The 21,891-nt window shown below is 41.8% G+C and overlaps 1 protein-coding gene across 4 annotated transcripts in view; it reads right to left on the bottom strand.

Moving 5' to 3' along the window:
- The window catches only part of UBXN7 (UBX domain protein 7), a 51,090-nt gene that overhangs the window by 17,879 nt on the left and 11,320 nt on the right, over positions 1–21,891 (bottom strand). For all 4 annotated transcript variants that reach the window (XR_004001879.1, XM_030574441.1, XM_030574440.1 and 1 more), the window contains exons 4-10: positions 18,188–18,253; positions 15,592–15,704; positions 9,251–9,397; positions 8,796–8,886; positions 8,156–8,283; positions 5,859–6,252; positions 4,902–4,981 (exon numbers count right to left, since the gene is read on the bottom strand). Coding sequence is in view for 3 of the 4 variants with exons in the window: in XM_030574441.1 (XP_030430301.1) it covers positions 4,902–4,981; positions 5,859–6,252; positions 8,156–8,283; positions 8,796–8,886; positions 9,251–9,397; positions 15,592–15,704; positions 18,188–18,253 (1,019 nt within the window). In the remaining variant the exon portion in view is untranslated. The remainder of the gene's footprint in view (positions 1–4,901; positions 4,982–5,858; positions 6,253–8,155; positions 8,284–8,795; positions 8,887–9,250; positions 9,398–15,591; positions 15,705–18,187; positions 18,254–21,891) is intronic.

Here is a 21,891-nt window from a genome sequence, read left to right as displayed (position 1 = left end):
AAGTGGGTATTCACCCACAAAAGCTTATGCTCCAATACATTTGTTAGTCTTAAAGGTGCCAGAGGACACACTGTTGCTTTTTATGTCCCTTTCTGGGGAACTCTTGCTGCCTACCAGGGTAGAATGACTGTTGGAGGCATTGCCATGAATGATATTGCTGGTGACTTCCATAATGACATCTCTTTGTGGCCAGGGTACAAATCTCCCAATGACTGCAAAGTAGCACAAGAATCCTTAAATGAATGTAAAGTCTCATAAGTTTTTTGAGAAAATGGACCTCTATGCTGTGTTGGACATCAGGAGCTATACCATAATTTTGCAGCCATGAGGTATCATTACAGCTGAGGCCAAAGTCTGGACAAAGGGTCTGCTACATTCAGTGCCAACTGCAAAGAAGTCTTTGCCACCAAACAGCCTTAGGCAATGAATGCCTTCAATTCTTCCTTGGAGGATTCTAGCAACTCATCTGTAAACTTCGACATAGTGTTGCAATTTTCTAAGTCATATCTTGTAATGAAGAAGTTGAATAAATTTTTTCTCCCCATCAAATCTAACCTTTTAGACTGTCATCGTTTGGTGTGGATTTATACTTCCTCTGACGCAGTCTTTCGTTTACCACCATCACAACAATGGAATTACGGGCTGGATATGAGGAAAAAAAACCACTCAAAACCCTACCTGGGGGACATACCGCCTTTTACCAGTACACTTCACAGTAGGTGTTAAGGATGCTGAGGTCGTCCACAGAGACTTTGTAGGTTCCAAGACTGACTCTTCCTATAAATGAAACATTCTTCCTGGAGCTGAGGAATGAATATCCACTGACTTATGCATTTTCGCCTTAAACTCAGTCTGAATATCTGTCAAAGCCATTTGTCTCAATAGATCTTGATAGGATTTAAAATCCTCAGGCACTGGAGATGAAGAATCTGGCACTGCAATGTCATCTGGTAACAAGCAAGAGGACACTAGCAGAACCAGTGAAATCTCTGTGGCAGCACGTGTCTGTAACAAGGGCTCAAGCTGAATCAACTCAGAGGGAGCCCTCAGTCTGTGACTGCTTCACAAACAGCTCAGACAGGGAGATTACCAGGGGACAGGCAACCCTGTCCTGGATTGAGCTGTGGATCAGGACCTCACAAACTGAGGAACCTCCCAAGGGTTCCAAGGAGGCCACTGTGGATTGGGGTATGGCATTGGTGGCCATTAGAAACTAGGCCAAGAGCCTTTATCCATAGTGCAGGAGAGGTACCCCAGGATGTCTCAAGCTTTGAGAGCAGTAATACAAAGGTGAAGGAGAGGGAGATGTCTCCAAATTTGATCTTGAAGAACTTTCCAAGTAGTTTGAAGGTAATGGAGGAGTAATTCTAGGTGGAACCAGTCACATCCAAAGCCCAATATACAGGCATCACTGGAACCAATAACAGCACATAAGCTGGCACTTCCAAGTAGTGATGGGAGATTGCTCATACTCAGTGCATAAACAGATGTTGGTGCTGAGGTCGAAGCTGGTACCGGACCTCCAGATATAGACAGCACTGTAATTGTTGTCAGTACCAAAGGCAGTATGGGTGCCAGTTAACCTCTCTGTCCTGAGAAGGAAGCAGCCAAACTCTGCCTTTGGGATATGATGGTGTATGGACAACGGTACAGACAATGATGAGAAGTCTGCAGCCAGTCTGGGTGATGCTGAAGACACCGAAAAGGAAGCTACCATAGTTGACTGTTCCCAAGTAAGGGAAGAGTCAGGAACAGAAAGGCACAGCAAGTCCACTGCTGCCTGATAAGTCGCCAGTGTGGAAATGGACTGTGCCAACACCACTGTCCTCAGTAATGGTTTTTGTGGCTGAAGAGACCCAATCAAGAGAGAATGTTTGCTGCATCTGACACATTTAAAGATGTTGTTTCACCCCTTTGGGCTCTGCTTTCCGCGAGCTCTCTTCTTCTCTGCTAAGTCAAACTGCTTTTTCTCATAACTTTGGAGACCTTTGTTAAGCTTGTTTCTAAAGGTTGCAGTCACGAGTGTGATCTTCGCAGTTATCCACAGCCATGTCCATTTTTTTGAGGTTTCACTTGTACACATCGTTGAAATGCAATTTTGGGCGTCCTTTGGGTCTTTTTCCAGCTGCCAGTTTGCTGCAGAGAATATCCTTTGGAATGCACCCATCATTCATTTGGCACATATGCCCAAGCCAGCAACGGTGTCTCTGTTTGAGGAGTGTTTGCAGGCTGGGGGTATACTGGCCCACCTGAGCACTTCAATGTTGGTGACTCTGTCCCTCCAGGAAATTCCAAAAATTCAATGAAGACAACATACATGAAAGCTGTTGAGACTCTTTTCCTGATGAAAGTATAAGGTCCATGCCTTGCTCCCATACTAAAAAAAATGTACCAGCTAAATGATGCACGATAAATAGCAATCTTCCTCCAATTCTTCCTAGAGTTGAGCAAACACTCTCTGAAGTTTTGTACTTTTACAAAAGAACATCAGAGAATTCCAGAAAGGGCTTTTATGTCTACTCAGTTTGCAGGGTCACTGCTGGTCATACTCCACTTCATGAACAAGCCTGGTTGCTAGTAGTATAATAGTGCTTTTAACATAGTAAGCCTTCAAACTTGGGAGAGTTATGTTATTGCTACCAGATGACCGCTTCCTACTATAGTAAACAGTTCAGAGGAACAGTGCAGAAAAGCACCAGGAACTGTTGCCAAAAAATTCCCATGTTAGGGGGGATCTCACTACAGGGAAAGTTCTATTATCTATGTCCAGAGGGGAGCTGTGGAAATATGGAGTCAAAATTAGAGAAGAGGACCCAAGAATTGGAGTTTTGTATTTTATTCTTGTCTATCACAAAGGGCAAGTCACTTAATTTCTCTCAACTTCTCTCAGTTTTGCTCACTATAAAATAAAGAATACCTAAAACGCTGGAGTGAGATGAGACAAAGTTTGTAAAATGCTTAAGTTGCTAAGATGAAAAGGTATTTAATTAGAAAGGGTTATCGTATAAAAGAAGCAAGCAGCATTAGGACCAGGGAAGACTCTGGGGAGCTTGTATAGGGACTGGAAGTGGCAGTGAGAACGAAGAACCACCAGCAGTGTCCGCATGTGGTATTTTGGAGGGATTCTGCACTATTGTGCATGCGCAAAATTTATGTCCCCCAGAGATTTCTTTGCTTCCCTGCAGAAAAATGACTGACAGGGAAGCCACAACAGTGGTCCTGCAGTATGTTTCAAGGGGCCCAGGCCAGCTGCCAGAGAGGTAAGTCACTGTGGGGCAAGAGGCGGTACTATGAAAGACCCGGCTGATGGCTCCTACCCTATGCCGGGCTCAACTATTAACCTCGGCTGGGCTGGGGAGGACTGGACTTCTTCATCCCTTGCAAGACATCTGGGGACAGGCCAGACCCACCCCCAGATTTATCCCCCAGCTGAAGGAAGCTCTGCAAACTCCCCCGCCTCCTTTCTTCCTGCAACCATTGCTCCTCTGCTGCAGGGATCCCTGTAGAGGATGCTGCTTCCCCAACCCCTGTGTATCCAGTAGCCCTCATATGCAGACCCTCCAGCCAAAACTCACCCCTCCATCCACTCAGAACTCCCCCATCCCCGATGAGCCCCATTCCCCCTGCACCTGGACCACCCAGACTAGCCACCCTCACCTAGATCCCCACCCCACCAAGCCCCAACCAGCTGCATCTGGACCCCCCACTGAGCCCCCACACACACACCCATACCCCCCTGCTGAGCTCTATGCCCCCTGACCCCCGCTGAGCCCCAACCACTTTCACCTAGACATCCCTGCAGAGCCCCATTACTGTTGCACCAAGAATCCCTCAACAAGCCCCTGTGCATCCAGATGCCCCCTGCACCCAAATCCCCCACTGAGCTGCCTGCACTCAGATTGCCCCACACCGAACCCTCTCAACCCACACCTGGATCCCCCCACCCCACCAAGCCCCTCCATATTTGGATCCTCTCTTGCTGAGCTTGCCTGCCCACACCTGGTGAACCTGTCACAGATGGGCAGGACTCTGGGGTGTTTCTGGGGCAGGCCCAGTCTTTACACTATCTCAGGGTTGGGTGCAGCCTCACTGCTGAGTCCATGTCCCAAGGGGAGCGCACAGTGATCTCCCACCTCTGTACTGCCAGTGCCCTATGCTCCCCAATACCATGCTGGAGCCACCATATTTATTTGATTAAAAAAACTGCAGAATTTTAAAATATCGTGCACATAATTTTTTTTGGCATAGAATGCCCTCAGGAGTAATGTGGGAAGATAGTTATATAGCAAGCAAGAAGCCTCATAATCTGACAGAACAAGCCCCTGCACGGTAATACATTTTGAAGCATCAGAACAAATCCAGCCTAATAAAATACCTTTAAAGTTCCTAAACTAATTATCACAAAACTGCATTGACTACACATAGAAGCTATTTGACACATGCAAAAGCTAAGGTTTTTGCAAGATTTCTATACTTAGAGTATATGAAACACAAAAGTCACAATGGAGAGACTTCAAATTAATAGAACAGGGGTCCAGTTTTTATTAAAATGTTCAGTTTGCTTCTGTCTAATGTTCACATTTAATATTTTTGTATCAATTGCCACACTATCTCTTGGGGGGATAGCTCAGTGGTTTGAGCATTGGCCTGCTAAACCCAGGGTTGTGAGTTCAGTCCTTGAGGGGGCCCATTTAGGGATTTGGAGATTGGTCCTGCTTTGAGCAGGGGGTTGGACTAGATCTCCTGAGGTCCCTTCCAACCCTAATAATCCATGATTCTATATGTATAGTAATTACTTTCATATTTGGTTAAATCTAACTTCATAGTGCCATCACAAAAAAGTATTACCTAGTTTCAGCTCTCTTCCATTCAAATAAGGATCTCCAATTAGCTGCACTCACCAGAAGTTTAGCTTGTTCAGGCAGTGAAATTTGTTCCCTCTTTCCATCTGGATACCTTAGCATCAGCTGTGCCTTTGGTCCTAGTGTAAAGTAAGTTGCTACAGGTTAACAGGGCATCTGAATCGAGCTTTTTTTGTACATTTAAATGGTGTACTTCACTCTATGGGAGAAGAGGATTAGTGTGGAAATTAACACACAAAAAGAAGTCTTAAAGGTGAGCTGCAAAGCTTGGTCCATGAAGATGAACTTCTGTTGCATGTATTTTTTAATCAAAATCCTTGTTTTCATTTTTTAAAAAAAGTTAAAACTAGTGACTGATACTGCCCCTCCCCACCATCTCCACAGAGAAACCACAGCAAAGGGAATTAAGGTGCAGCCCTCTGCTGACATCATTGCTATTTGCATGCCAAACTGATGTTAATACCATTCCCCTCTCTTTAGTGCACTCTCTACTTGTACACTGCTGCACTGTCTCATGGAAAACTGTTGTACTCCTACTGCCAACCAGCAGAGAAAGCTGGGGGTGAGCGGGGGGAAGGGGGAGAAGGAACTTTTGAGGTCCATCTACACAAGGAAAATGTGCACCAATACAACCACATGAGTGCAGATTTGCTGTATAACTGCAAAATGGACTTACATTTGTGCAGCATACCTCACTAGTGCGAGCCTCACTACACACATCTACATTACCCGGATGCCAATTTCTCTAATACAGATGGGCCCGCAGAACAATAGAAACTCAGATTACAGTTCAGTGATTAACAGGTTCTTGGGGTTTGCAACGTCATTTCATGCTGCTGAAAGTAGAGGGACGTATCCAAATGGCAAACTTTAAGTAAGGATAAAGACAGAAAAGGTGTTCTTAAAATTAGAACTTAAACATGCTTGATAATATAAAAAGGCTGTTGCAAAGCTTTTTAAAAAAAATTAAGTTATGATTAAAGGGGAAAAGCTCACCATTCACATCCAATCCCTCCATTGCACTGTCAGGCTTGTCAGCTGATTCTTCCAATATCCCAGCATCAATGCAGGACACTACTCGATGGTTTGATGTTACTCCAGGCTCAGTCCTTGTGGGGGGCTCAGGTGGAGGCCTACGGTTCTCCTCTTTCCTACACCCTAAGTCCTTGTGTGGAGACTTTCTAGACTTGGCAGGATTCTCAGAGTCATCATCATCATCAGAGCCACAAACAGAAATAAATTCCTCACTTCCAGAGAAAAGCTCAGATTCAGACTCCTCATCTGATCGGCTGTCCTGTTTGACCTGGGAGGAATCAAAATGTGTCTCCTGCAGGGAGGCCCTGATGGCAGCTTCCATCTGACTATCCTCACTAGCATCAATGAGGCTTTCCTGTGTGATATAGCCATAAAACAGAAAAGACAAAAAAAATAAAAAAAAACAACAAAACACTAAGCAAAATATTTAAAACAGGTATTAGAGGACTTTAACAAAGGGTTCTCAGGTGACACCTGATAGGCGTATAATGATTAAATGGTGTGGCCGCCAGCTGTTCTACAATTTTAAAGCCCATTAAGTATTTCTTCTTTTGGAGAAATACGTAAATTCTCCACAGTTGACAACTCCCCCTCCTCCACTCTCTGAAGCAATGCTGATCATGGAGCACTGTCTATTTCAATCATTCCCAAACCTTTATAATTTGGAGAATCACCTGCGCTCTTTCAACTGTCCAGTCTTGATTTCCATATGGCAGCTACAGTATTTGCCTGCATGGAAAAGTACTAAAAGGTCTATAATAAAGAGGCAAGTTGTAGTAAGCTCCCTTTAATGTGGTGGTTCCAAACTTTTCATGTAGCACTCTCCCTTATCCCTGCTGCCTCCCACCCCCCAGGAGGCACAGTCGGGAGCTGCGGCCAGGGCTCCAGAGGAGAAAGAGGTGTGGCAGTAAGGGGGCCGAGGATGGGGTCAGAACTGCAGCTGGGCTGGCAAGCAGTGGCTGGTGGCCCAGGGTGGGTCTGCAGTTGCACACAGGGCTGCAGCCAGGGGGCAGGTATTGCTCCCTCCCCAGCTCCTGTGGGGGCTGGCCTAAGGCGCCCCCTCCCATGAACATTCCTCTGCACCCCCGTAAGGAGCTGTGCCCCACAGTGTGGGGACCACACTTTTAATGTGATCTGTGCAGCTGCTGGATGAACCTCTCCCAGGGCACAGGAGTTGAAAGTTCTAGTCCCAAATTTTCTTTAGTTGATGACCTAGTCTTTCCAGATCATTCAGTAATTTGGTTCTGTCCTCTGCTTGCAACCCCTTAAATTTGTTTTTTTGCAAATTTCATCACAGCTTAGTTTATATTGAAGAATCACTCAAAAGACACATACAAAGCTACTGCACAAGTTATAGCAAGGTGCTTGGGTTTTAGTTTAGTTGCTCACAAAAAAAAAAAAAAAACCTCTGGAAACTGTAAGAATCCAGGTCTGGGGTACAGGAAAAACAATTGTGTAAAGAGCAACAGAAGCGTCATCGTTTTGAAAGAGGCAATTCTATTGAGATTAATCTAGATAGGAAATTATGCATTCTACACTTTTCATGGATTAACTCCAGTACTGAAATTTGTAGTAGTTTACTGAAAGTCATTTTGCATGATATTAAAATCACAATGAGTATTTTTAAACAGCTTCTTTTTAGGGATTATTGTATTCTAGAAACCTGTACAAGTGAACCAGGTGGCGGGAGAACAAGCACTAGTGCCAAGTACCTGTACTTTCCTCTCACCTTTATTTTCAGTCCGTCCTTCCAAGACACCAACCCTACCACTTAGTTCTTATTTGATTTGATGTGGAGGTGTGGGGGTCAAGAGATTAGGGATACCACAGATGGTTGAAAACCCAACTACAGAGAAGAATTCCCCACCCCCATGACAATAAACCAACCAAACATTTAAATTATAGTGCACCCTTCCTAATATTTACACCTCATAATTCACATCCAACAAACCTCTCATTTCTACCCATTAATTTTAACAGCAAAGTGCTGCAGTGAAAGCTCACATTACTATAGCCATTAAATTTGTAACAAATACTATATAGATTATGTAGTAGCAAAAACAAAACTATTGATCAAAAAGGAGAGAAAGTACTTTCTCGGATGCATTATCTGCATGTTTTGTGCTTTTACACACTTGTTAGTTCACACAAGTCTATTTGTATTTCCCATGCAGTGGGATGAGAGGTTCTACTGGACCAGACATAAATGTGCCGAGTTTCCTCTTTCCCTCCCTCTACCCACAAGGCCTTATACTTACAGAGCGGGAACATTTTTGGGGAGGGCTGGTAGAATGTCCATCCAGTTGACCATGTTCACCCAGGAAACCAGTCACTTGGTCCAAAAAAGAAGTTACATCCAGTTGGTGCCACTCCACTAATTTCTGGCCTATGGAACGCATAGGAACATTGGATCTCATTTCACTGAGGGCCCTCTCAAGAGATTTTTGCTTAGCCATTAGGAGCATAAAACAAATTTAACTTAAAGCACATAATGCTTATTAGATTTTATAAAGGTCCATTTTTATTCTGCAAAACTGATGAGGTGATGAGGAGGCAAGGGTGGATTTGGCCACAAACTGTTACCAATTTTGTTTTCCAAATGGACAGATAAAGCTAGCAAGCTAAACTGAAATCAAGTATCACTACAAAAAATTTCTGCAGAACTTGGATTTTTATTCATTTAGTTCTTTTGTTAGATTCTTAGTCCACATAATCTTTAACGGCTTCAGAGCCTCTCAGAAAATGTTGCAGTTTGTGTACAGACATTTAGAATGTTGCAAAGTAATTTACATGTTTTAATCCATATTAACTAGCACTGCCAAAAACAAGCAGAACTAAACATTCCAGATTACAATCAGCAGTCTGTCTGAAGATCATATGTATTATCCCTTATCTTACCTGTCCTGGGGTCCAGAATGGAGACATAAGGGAAATCTGCCAGTTTATAAAACTGTATGTATCTCTGTCCTTCCTCACTATCATGGTATACCTACAGAACACCACATTTGAAAAAAAAGTTAATGTCTCAAAACTGAACAAAATGTGTCTATTTTACCATACATTCTACACTTTGTATGTACACAATTCCCATTAACTCATCCAAACATTAGCACGTGGATTTTGTTACTGTAAAAAGGTCATAGACCCAAAAAGGCTAGTTTTGAACACGTCTTTTAAAATTGTTTTAATACACACTCATTTCGGTAATCTGAGATTAAATCCATAATTCAATCTTTTTTGGCAGTTCTTAGAGAGCACTGGGTTTTGTTTTGTTTATAAACTACAAGAGGCTTGTTTTTGTTGCCCCAATCCCATCAATTTCTATCTTCAACATATCTCTATTAGCCTCTCACCTGCCAAAAAATGAAATGCTCCCGGATAATGTTCTTCACAGCCTCGTTGCTCCAGACGTCCCGGTTGAGACACTGACATGCGAAGTCCTGCACATTCTGGATGTTAATCATGAGCCATTTATTCTGCATCTGACCACACTCTTTGGCCTACAATCAGACAGAAAGAATACATTATTTAAAAACAAAAAGCTAGACAGAAACAACGCCAGCAATGATGGGTTCAACTTGTGCACCAGGCTTCACCAAAACCTCTTTACAGTAGAAAGGATGATCAGAACTAGCAAAAGTCATCCTCAAACACCTGACAAACAGAGAGCAGGGCTAGAAGACCTACTTAACTGCAGTTCAAGTTGCCTAAATGTATTATTTTAAAAAAAAAAAAATTTCAAAAAAAAAAAAAAATCACACTTTGGTTAACTGAGTTCAGCAAGCCAAGCCCAGGAGGATAGGGAGAGGAAGCAACCTGAGAAGCAAAAGACTGAAAATGGGAAAGAAAAAAATCTCAATTAACCATTTGTTCAGAGAAAACAGAGTGAAGTGAGTCACATATGATAGCAGAGGAAAGACCTGGTTACTCAAAAGGAAAACTTGTGGACCCTTTTTCTGTGTAAATAGACTAAAGTTACTGACTGGGGACTTGTATTTATACAACAGCCCTTTTTTCCCCACTATTCATTTTTTCTAGATTTTATGTTGTTAAACTTAATTTTGGTGTGACTCCCAAATCAGGAGTCATTTTCTGATGCTCATTCAGACTGCAAGTGGCGGGGGGGGTGGGGGTGGGGAAACGGGAGGGTTTGAAGTTGCAGGAAGAGATCTTACTGGTTTGAGTCACAAAGCTGGCATTGTCTGATTGGTTGGTTGCAAGTTAATGGTAGGAGTTTGATCAAGAATGTAATTCTGATCGCTGAATTGTCAAACCTGTTGAAAAAAAGAGGGCTTTATCAAAAGTAGGAATGCTCATATCTCCAGGATAGATTGGAAATAGTGATGAACTTTCCTAAAAATATAAAAATTAAAAAAAAAAATTTTACTTACATGAGTTTGCACTAACTGCATTACTCACGAGGGGTGGGGGGGAACAGCAAATTCAAAGGTTTAGGGTATTTCATCAGATTTTACTGTTTTCTTCAGAACTTAAGCTTAACTTTTAGAATGAAGATAATCTTGTCTTGTCTACCCACTCGTGTCAGTGAGTTGTAAGTTTAAAACCTCAATATTACCATTCCAATGCCAATACTTCATTTAACTGGCAATTCAGTTAGGGCCTGTATGTATTAAGGAAAGCTGGTTCAAGTTTACTTACTGTACACAGGACCTCACATTAAACACCTAGGTAATAAGATTTCTGCATGGCCAGATGACAGACCAATTGTGGCCTAATTTTCCATTCACTTGAAAGGACATCATATAGGAATTAGGTGCACATAGGATATGCCAGTACTCTTGCATATTCACATAAGCAGCACTTCAGTACTTATCTTTAAAGTGCTTCTCATTCATTAGTTAATCCTTACAACACTCCTTGGGCACCTATTTAACAGAAGGGGAATCCAAGTAAGTGGCCTGATTTTTCAATATGCTCACCAGCTCCAAAGGAGACAAGCCTTTTACTTAAGTACCTAAATATAGATTTGGATGTCTAATTTTTGGAATAATGACTTGCCCAAGGCTCAGGAGGAAATCTATATCAGAATGTATATTTAGACCCAAGAGCCCTGGTCCCAGTCCTGTGCTGTGACCCCGCAACTCTACTGGATTACAGGGACACTGACTAAGAATTCCATTCTGTCTGCACAGTTTCTCTCCTACTCATGTTACAGATGCCTAAATTACTATTAAAAAAAAGACAAAGTGGAAAAAGTCTAATTTTTCTACTTTTATATGTATTTGCCAGCATTTTGTGTAGTCAGTTTCGCTCCCTTCCCACCCAAATAGAGTCACATACCCCTTTAAAGTTTGTGAACAAGAAAAACCCATACAATATATTGACAAAAACAAGTCTACAGAGATTGATTGGGGGGTAGATGGTGAAGAGGGGGAGTGCTTCAGGGCAGGTGTAATGCCAGAATTACTTTAAACTCATTTTTAAAGCTGATCAGATTTCATACTGTGTCCTTTCAAGTAGTAAGACTCTTTCCACTACCTTTATTTATAATAAAAATTGAGTTTACAGCATTAGATAAGCACTGGACTCCCAGAAATGACTTGCAGTACCTGAATTTTCTACAAAAATGTGACTTGGTTCAATAGCAGTCACAATTTACTTTGATAAGATGATGAATATTTCTGAATGACCCCTTTTGTATTACTGAACTAACTAGAACTAATATCAAGTTTATTTATTGGAACCCCACACTGTGCCAGGTGCTATATAAACACACAGACTGTTTCAAAGAGCTTGCAGTTTAGACACACAAGGGAAAGAAAATAGAGGCACAGACTTGTCCAAGGTCACAGAAAGTCAGTGGTAGAGCCAGAAATAGAATCCCCAGTCTCCTGATCCCTGTCTGGGGATCTATCTACTGGACCACGCTGCGTGTCCAATATATGAGAAAATGTGACACACAAACCAAACAAACTTTGCACATTTTAAAAGATAGCATCTTCTCAGAGTTCACTTGCTCATATGTGGTAGAATAAAACAGAAGGAGTCTGAACTGGTTGGTCCAAACAGCTGGTCATATTTGGTGTTCCATTTATACCACACAGCCCTATAGTTGTGCATTTTTTGGTGTTAGAAACAGAAATTCATAAGTATTTTACTAATTAAGTTACACCAATACAAACTCACTGACTAATAGGATTGTACAAGATTAAAGGACAGCCTAATTTGGCCATCAGAACCTTTGTTACATGTGAGGATAAACAGGCCCAAACTTGATTTAAAGCAAAACTGATAGTTTTCAGGTTAAAAAGATGTCTTCCAAGTAACAGTATTTGATATGGACACAGAGACAACATTGAGCTCTACAACATAATTTTTATTAAGCTTTTTAAAGGTCAAATAAACGTTTTACTCGTTAAAAGTTTAGAACCAGGTGCCACATGGCTAGTTGCTTACAAACATCTAAGAATGGACCTGAATCCTGACTACCAGATCCCATGCTATGCAAGCTTGATGTGTATACCGAGTAGATACTGCTAATTACACCTACAATGCTTGTGGGCGTGGTGAAGAGGACAGGCCTGTGACATACAAAAGTGTTCTTTTGGGAGTAGGATGAAACCAAGTGTTCACTTATGATCTTCTCAAGAGCTATCCAGCAAGAACTGAACATTCCTTTTAACCATGACTAAGCCCTCCTCTTATTATTTCCAACCCTGAATCGCATCCAATTCCCATCTTCACACTCTTCATGCATATTTCCCTCATCTTCAAGTACTCTACAGTAACTCCTATCATAAAGTGCCTCATTTCACCTCTCCTCTATTTTATTACCCTAATCAGATCTGTGTACAAAGACAATATTTAGTGTCGCAATGGTTTAGTGTATGGGCTCAACTCCATTTTAACTTTTTGTTCCATACTGAAGTCTACATTAAGGAAAATGATTAGTTGCAAGGCTGAATATGGTAGAGAATGTATGAGCCAATGCCAGTGAGAATGTATGAGCAATATCAATTCTGCCTCCTTGTGCATATGGCATGCAATGACAGACTAATTACTTGCTCACATACTGTTTCTCAAAACACAACACACTTTCTACAGTTTCAAAGACACTTCAGTGTTTAAACATGCAATCTTAATGATTTCAATACAGGCTTATGGTGTGTGTGGAATTTCCTAGTTATTTAAAAAGAAAGGTGGGGGTAGTTTCAAGCTGTTTAAGACTAACATATTGTTGTTAGTAGTACCTTCTGTGCCACGGACCTCTGGAGATCTGCAAGAATGAATTCCCCTCCCATTTACTGAGGAGCTCTTTTCCACAAACATGAGGAGTTGCAGAGAGCCCTCTCCTGCAAACCTTTAGGTGTAAGTGTACAGCAGCTCCCCCTATTACTTTGTCTACAACAATGGTTCTCAATCTTTCCAGACTACTTTTCAGGAATCTGACTGGTCTTACATACCCCAAGTTTCACCTCACTTTAAAACGATTTCCTTACACAAGCAGACTAAAATACAAAAGTGTCATAGCACACTATTACTGAAAAATTGTTTACCGTCTCATTTTTATATAATTATAAAATAAATCAATTGGAATATAAATATTGTACTTATGTTTTAATGTATAGTATACAGAACAGTATGAACAAGTTATTGTGTGCATGAAATTTTAGTTTGCACTAACTTCTCTAGTGCTTTTTATATAGGCTGTGGTAAAATTAAACAAAAATCTAGATGAGTTAATTACCCCCTGGAAGACCTCTGCATACCCCCAGAGGTATGCATACCACTGACTGAGAACCATTGGTCTACAGGACTAAATCAGGGCTCTTACAGAATCCTTGCCTCAACCTGTGTACACCTTCACAATACAGCCAAGTTAGCCACATGCAGATAGCAATAAACCCTACGTAAAGCGTACTGATCACAAGAAGAATGGGTCATAACTTGACCAAAGACAAATCAATACTCACTGAAACATTCAAGGGCATTTTTCCCCTCAACAAAAGCTACTGCCAATGCCAAAATTGAATTTTCTATCCATAACCGTTTAGATCAAGGGTGGGGAATAGCTGGTGCAAAAAGTTGCAATTTTTTTAAATTGTATTTATTTATTTATAATAGTTGGAAAAGCTTACTCCCCCCTCACCCCTATTTAAAAATGACAACTGGTCATGACAGAAAACCTCAAAAAAAACCCAAAACATTAACAAGTGCGTAAGTTAACTTAAGTTGCAGATGAAAACTAGAAAATTTCAGCCCAAAGAGATGAGCTACAAAAATCTGAATGATTGACAATAAGGGATTGAATAGAAATGCTCATGCAACCTTAACTAGAATGGATACTGCCACTCCTGCCATCTAAATATCACAGATGTGAGTAGCCCTATCTATAAAATAAGCTGTGGCCCCTCCCCTGAGGAATTCAGAATCTAATACAGGAACAAATGATCTAAATATTTATTTAAATAAGATAATACCAAGATCTGAGGGGGTAGGCAGTATGAAACATTTGTTCTTCGATATTTCTGGAGGCAAAAACTTTAGCTTATGACCATTAAAAGTCACATTAGGTTTACTAAATTTCATACATGTATCATCTAGTTAGGTACGTAGAGGGGGGTTAGCTAGTTGAGCCTGAGCTGTAGTTAGCTAGAAGTGATTTTGAGGATGGTCTAGAAAAATGTGTGGTTACCAGGTATACAAGAGGAAGGAAGTTGTCCCAGGCATAGGAGTAGCATAAAAGAGCAAAGATGACAAAAGAACATGGAATGAGGATAGCAGTTAACTGATGGACAGGAGAGTGTTTTGGGGATGGTGGAAAAATAAATTCCTCTGCGAGCCCCTAGTCATGGATCAGCTGTACAAACAGAACAAAAAAGATGGTCCCTGCCCCAATAAGCTTACCATCTAGTCTTTGCCACATTACAATTGAGTTGTTGGGACATCAGGGGGAGATGCCAGATGCAGTCACAATTGTAAAACTGAACAAAGAGGCAGAGGTCACAAATGAGTGGACGTGTAGACTTGGAAGCAGTTAGAGACCTGTCCTTGTGCTACCTCATCCCCTCTCAAGGGTTCAGTGCATCAAGGGAGAAGAGAAGAGCACTGAGGAACATTGGTGATGAAATAGTGATCTGTGAGACAAGAGAACCAGGCAATTACAATGCTCTGGAATTCCTCAGAGAGGGAAGAGCGAGGACAATATTGATGATGATGATCATACTACTTGATCTGTGGAATAGTATTGCCATCACCATCATGTTTCTGTGCAGAAAGATCGTGCTTCTGCACAGAAATCCTGTACTCAGAGCACCTGTACAGAAAATCTTTAGCCACAGCACCTTTCCTGAATTTAAATAACTAGGATTCTTCCATCCTAGTTAGCTTCATTCATGCACTGAAATCTTTCACCAGTGACAATTGCTCATCAGGGTCACATTTGAAAAAGAAAAAAAAAAGGGAAAGAGTGGGCCAGGGAAGAGAACAGAGGATAACAAGCATACCCTTTTTAGAAATCAGTCACTATTTGCTAAGATCAGTCCTATACAACGGATAAAATTACTACCCCATGCAAGTGCTAGTCTGCTTCTAAATATTGGCAGCTATTTGTTTTCTTGTAATGTATTGTACGATCATGCTACAAATCAATTTGGACATGCATGTTGATGTAGGGCTTACAAGTTATGCCCAATGAACACATAGGTAGTCTTACTGAAAGACAGAAACTTACCGTTTCAAAGCTGCCTTTGTGCATCAGATCAATGGGAGGCCTGAAGAGGTCTGCAAGAGTAGTGAGTTTCTTATCTATTGCACCTCCATTCCGCAGCTCCTGCTCCTGTCGAACTATACAGCCCGGGGAGGAACAGGAGTTGAATTAGACAAAATACTCACAACAGTGCATTATGCTGTCTTCATCCCTATTCCCTACATACAAATTCACCTGGCTGAAATCATTTTACAAAGGTTACAAAGTGCACAGGCCATGATTTATTTTGAAGACAAGATCCTAAAGTCGAGGTTCTAAATCCATAACAAGGCAACTAAGTGCTCTGATTTTCTGAAGTGCTGAACACTGAACTCTCATTTAAATATATTTGTAAAATGTACACATTAGTGGGATCTGATTGTGAAAAAAAAATCAGGCAACTTATTCTGGTGCCCAAATATGGATTTAGTAGTCTAAACTTAGGCTCCTGTTTTTCAAATACTGACCTACATCCAAAAATATTTCTAGTTTGATCTTTCACCTGTTCCCTCACCTTCACAAACATCAAAGGCCCCCTTTGACAGAATCAGGTATTTCTTCACATCCTTTTCATAGATAGACTTAGTTATTGCAACCTCTTATAGGTCAGAAGTTCTCAAACTCTTTCTACAGTCTATACCACACCTTGAAAAACAGTGTCCTGCGGATACCACCTCTCCCATTCATGGCCATGAGGCCACCTTGAATGCTCATCTGTGATCATAGGAAACCTTTGGGGGCATTACAGCAATTGCTTACCTAAAATACTCTCTGCATTTGCTTTTTTATGCAGTTTAGCAGTTGGAAATGGGGAGCGAGGGCCATATGGTCCGCCAACTCTCCACTGGACACAAGCAAGTGTGCAGTGGACCAGAATATAGAAGCCTCCTGTACCTGTAAATATCACTATTTTGCAGCCCCTGGAAACATGTCTGCAAACATTAAAGGCCAGATTAGTGTCAGACTTAAACTATAAAGTTTCCAGCTTTCATTTAGGTGAAAAAAGCTTTTGGTGTATTTGTATATTTTTATTGAATGTTATTAAGTTAGATGAAAGATGAATGTGTAACTGGATCATATACCTTCAAGAGCTACAGCTGACATGGTGGAATGCTTCCAGATTGTCAGACATTTAGTATAGTGATATGAAAGAATAAAACAATGCCCGCAGTATTAATCACTTTTAGTAACACACACCATAGTAACAGACAAAAGGTCACGTGTTCTATCTATCTGACCCATGCTGGTGACCATGGAGCTGTAGAGTCCACTTTTTATGCACCAACGTGGGCCATTCCACTTTGGATTATTATAAGGATGTGTCAAAACACAGTCTGGAACGTCTTCCTTTGTGGAAACGGAGTAAATAGAGTAATGGAACCCTACATTCTATTGTATTGTTTAAATCTACTACTTCCCAGTACATTACTAAACTTTAACAGACTCCTCAGTCTGTATGTCTTTTGTTCAAATAATTTAAAGCACGCTGTCTGAGACCATGCGTTGGAGTCAAAAAATGTGCAGTAAAGTATAGGTTATTCACAGAGAAGCCAATGACACTACCTTTAAATAGGTTGATTACTACTGGAGAGTCTGACTGGGACTCTGAGTGATGCCAGTAGAAGACTGTCAGCTTTTGCTCAGTTTTTGTACAGTGCCTTGCACAAAAGGGTCCTGGTCCATGACTAGGGCTCTTAGGCACTATGGTAATACAAATGATTAACAATAAAAAAATTAAGGCTGCATTTGTCCCACCTGCCAAAGGAGTCATTTTTTGAAATTTTATGATTTAGAAGAGTTTCTCTATTACTTTTGTCATTTGTAGATTTTGCACATAGGTGGGCAGATGTAATGGTAAATGGCTAAACAGATTCACTGAGAACTTTCTGTGCTGCCGAGCAAAACCCAGGACTAATGTGAAGACTAACAAGAGTGCGCGCACAGCAACAGTGGCCACACAAGAGACCAGATTAGTGAATGAGAGCTTTAATTTCTCCAGGATTCTTGAGTTCTCTCCCCACCTTTCCATCCCCCACCACCAAGGGAAAAAGATGCTTTTGAAGAATTAAACTGGGTTATCAAAGTCCATTCCGGTATGGCAAGTACTTTACTCATGTGTCCAGTACTGCCACAGAGCACACACAAGTTTGTGTGTTTTATTTTGTTTTATAAGATTGGAAGTATGCATCAAGGTCACAACAAGATCCAATAGTATCTGCCAAGATTCATATTTCCATGACTTGGCATTTTAATTATAATCACCTCACAGCTATTTAAAATTGCCATGATTATAAAAGCAGTCCTCACTGTGAAACTAGTATCTGTGGGGAGACAGCTGTAGTTAATAAATAGACACATCTTTAATTATAAAAGTAGTAATGGTACCACTACAATTAAAGATTAATAAAGTAGTTTTAGAATAGAATATTGCCCACTGCATAGGAAATTCCAATCTCATTTAACATTAAAAACTGTTTGATGACTGCAGCCAATGATCATGGAAAGATAACTCTGTTCATTCCACACCACAAAGTTACACAACAAACTAGAAACCCTACCATAATGAACCACAGATACTTACTGGTTTCTGTTTGAAAATCCCGAAAACCATCAAATATTGAACGGGCAGGTCTGCGTCGTTTAGGAGCTTTAAAAATATTAAAATAAAAAAGATCTCAGATGTAATTTAAAAGTAATTCGTTGACAATATAGCTTTTAAATGATGGCATACCATAAAGTTGTGATGCAAAAAGATTGAAGACCCAAAGCATACATATAAAGAGGAGTAAGGTCACTGGGTAAGGGTGGGGGGAAATCAGAACAACAGATCCAAGTACCACCACATTTTACTTTAGGATATCCCCCCAAGAACAAGTCTTTCCTCAAAGCAAATCCAGGTTGCTGATGAAAGCAGGTAAAATACTGGGCCTCCCATTTCTGATATGTTTGTACATACCCATGCTGATTGCTTTTCTGCCATGCTGTCCTATACAGTATTCAAATTAAATAAGTCTTACCACACTGAACCCAAAACATAAAACAGGGACTCACTTTAGAAAATAACTATATGTCCTGGAGGAGTAATAATGGAAAATCCTCTAGGAAGGCAGCTACTCCCAGAGTTCTCCAATTTAGTTTTGTCAGGCCTCTCGCTCACATTATCTTCTTGGCTGTTGGGCAGGGTGGGCAATACTTGGATTCAAAAGGAGGAATTTTGCTATTACCCTATCCCCAAGTAAACCCCCCCTCAAGGAGCTCTATGCAGTTGCCTCTGAGCACAAAAGGAGGGGGAAGGGATATCGTTCCAATTCTCTGCTAGGCAATTAACTCACAAAGACTTCTGTAATACCAGGATAAAGGGCTGGGCTGAAGTCACCTGGCATTACTATCTATAGCTACAGCTCCAAAGTACTCCTGATGGGCCAGTAAGACAAGACACCATAGAGCAATTTATTAAAATCTTTGTCTGCCTAGGAATGGTCATTTTTAAACAATTAAGACATTATTTTCAAAGTAATTCAGTTACAGGAGATGTTCAATACACAAAGTACATGGAAAGAGGCCACCATACACCATAAAACCTGATTTTAAAAAAATCAATTTGCAAGGGGACTGACTGGTTGAATTAATGGGCATTGCCTACTCCTGAGGGAATTCTGCACCAAAAAATTAAAAATTCTGCAAAATTCTGCATATTTTGTCAATAAACAAACATGACAGTTCCAGCACGGCAGTGGGGAGCACAGGCCACTGGCTGCATGGAGGTGCGAGATCACCCTGCAGCTCTACCCACCCCCCAACAAGAACTTGGCGGTGAAGCTGCACCTGACCCTGACACACCATGAGGGCCAGGCCTGCCCCAGAAACACCCTGGGGCCCTACCCTTTCACCCCAGTGCACCAAGACAGTAAGTGAAAGGGACAGAGTCTCAAACACCCAGCCCTAGCCCTCAGTCTAGGTGTGGGGTAAGCAGGCTCAGCCCAGCAGGATCCAAGAATAGAGGTGCTTAGTGTGGGGGGATCCACATGTTGGGTGAGATGGTTCTGTGTTGGGCAATCTGGGTGCAGGTATATTGTGGGGGGCACAGGAAGGTGAGATTTTGAATGCTCAGGGGCTAGTTGGGGGGTTCCAGTTGCAAGGGAATGGGACTCTGCAAGGGGTTCAGGTGCAGATAACTGGGGCATAGGGGGGTCTGGATTTGGGAGGGATGGTGCTTGGCGGAGGGGGCTAGGTGCTGGGGGGCTTGATGAGGTGGAGGTCCAGGTGCAGCTGGCTGGGGCTCAGTGGAGTGGAGGTCTAGGTGCGGGGGCTTCTCGGGGTGGTCCAGGTGAAAGGGGCCTCAGTAGAGGTTAGTCTAAGTATGGGGTGGGGGTCCTTGGTGAGGGACTAAGTGGCTGGGGGCTCTGAATGAATGGGGGAAAAGGCATGATGGGGTGGGGTTCAGGTGTGGAGGGTGGCCTGGGTGCAGGGGAGAAGGGCTTGGTGGAGATCTGGATGCACGGGGTTGGGAAAGGTGTGGAGGAGCAGTTCCCCATACAGTGACCCCCTCGCCCTGTGGCTGAGCAGCAATGGAGGAGGAAGCAGGGTGGGCCTGGGAGAGTGCGGAGCTCCCTAGAGCCAGGGAGGTTTCTAGGGGTGGGTCTGATCTGGACCAGGCCACTCCAAGCAAGGAAAGAGGTCCCATCATCCTCCCCCACACCCACCCGGGATGAGCAGCTAAGACCGGCGCAGGGTAAGAGCCACTGGCTGTGGAGTCTCCTCCACAGTGATTTACCTCTCTGCTGGCTGCTCCGGGCGCTCGAAACGATGTGCCCGCACTGCTGGGAAGGGGCGCATGACAGCTCGTGTGGCTTCCCTTTGCTTCCCCGTCATTTTCTGCGGGGAAGCAAAGAAATCTGCGGGGGACATGAATTCTGCACACATGCAGTAGCGCACAATTCCCCCAGGAGTAATTTCCATCTCTAATAACTATTAAAAAAGGTATAATATTTTTTACCCCAAGTAATCTGCTTTGTACATTATAATAAAATTTTTTCAGGCTTCAGAGTTAAGTACTGAGCACCCATAAATCTCACACAAATTAACAGGTGCTACAAGTTCTCAGCATTTGTGAAAATCACCTGCCTGTAATTAGGTATTTATGTATGGCTTTAGGAACCTGAGATTAGGCATGCAAGTCTGAAAACACTGTCCTATATTTGAGTGTTTCTTTGGAATGTAATTTAATAGTTGGCTATGAACTGCTGTTATCTTCTGTTTCAGACAATTTAAGTATCTCATTCTCACGGCAGTTCCATGCAAAAACACAACTAGACAACATTCAAATCCAAATATCCGTATACCTAGACTGAGTTCTTTAGGGCAAAGACTGTCCTTTCTTACATGTCTGTACAGTGCCTAGCACAATGGGACCCTGAACCTTTAGTGGGGTTGCCAGGGATGATCATAAATAGCCACTTCTAAGAAGATCAATATTTTAACTAGCAGGAAAGTCATCTTCTCATTAGCCCTTCACTTCAAAATAAAGGGGGGGCGGAGGCAACATTTCAAAAGCGAAAAGATAATAAAGCAATCTTATATTTAAAGCAAACAGTAAATAAAAACTACAAGGTGCATTTCAAAACTTCAGTTTATTCTCCATAAGGAGAAAATGAGAGTAAACTACAAACTGCAACAACAAATGGGAAAAGCTACTATTACCATCTAAAACAAATTCACACGGTATCCTTTGCACTGTGCCAAGTGTCCAATTACTAGGACCTTAGTGTATTACATAGCAATGCCCATTGCATATTGACTGCAGAACGCCCAGGAACCACCCCCGTTCTCAGAAACTTCCTACTTTCTAAGCTTCCTCAATAATATTTCTTCAGCAGGTAGGTAGGTTCAGATGATTCAAGAAATTCAACACAAAGCAGAACTAAAATAATCAAATATTTTTCTTTAACATTTCATTAATAGTTTGTCTTTACCCTTCATATACTTCTGACTTCATTTCTAATCCTAACTCCTTTGTAGCTATAGCTCTCTTGAATCTTCACCTATTCTTCTCTTCATCACTAATCACTCTGTCCTGCAATACCAGCACTTTGAGCATCTCTAATGTGGGAGAAGTATCTTCCAGTTCTGTTCCTGGACCACTGTACTCAGCCAGAAAACAGGAGTATTTTGGCATAGCTTATGAGGCAGCACCCACTTTAAATGGCACATGAAGCAAACTGCACTTCCAGTGGTGCATGATTTATTACTTAAGTCTCATTTGAAAAACCGTACTTCCAACTGCAC

The sequence above is a fragment of the Gopherus evgoodei genome, chromosome 9 (genome assembly GCF_007399415.2).
Source record: "Gopherus evgoodei ecotype Sinaloan lineage chromosome 9, rGopEvg1_v1.p, whole genome shotgun sequence".
NCBI lineage: Eukaryota > Metazoa > Chordata > Testudines > Testudinidae > Gopherus > Gopherus evgoodei.
This window is presented reverse-complemented; position numbering and strand designations above follow the sequence as displayed.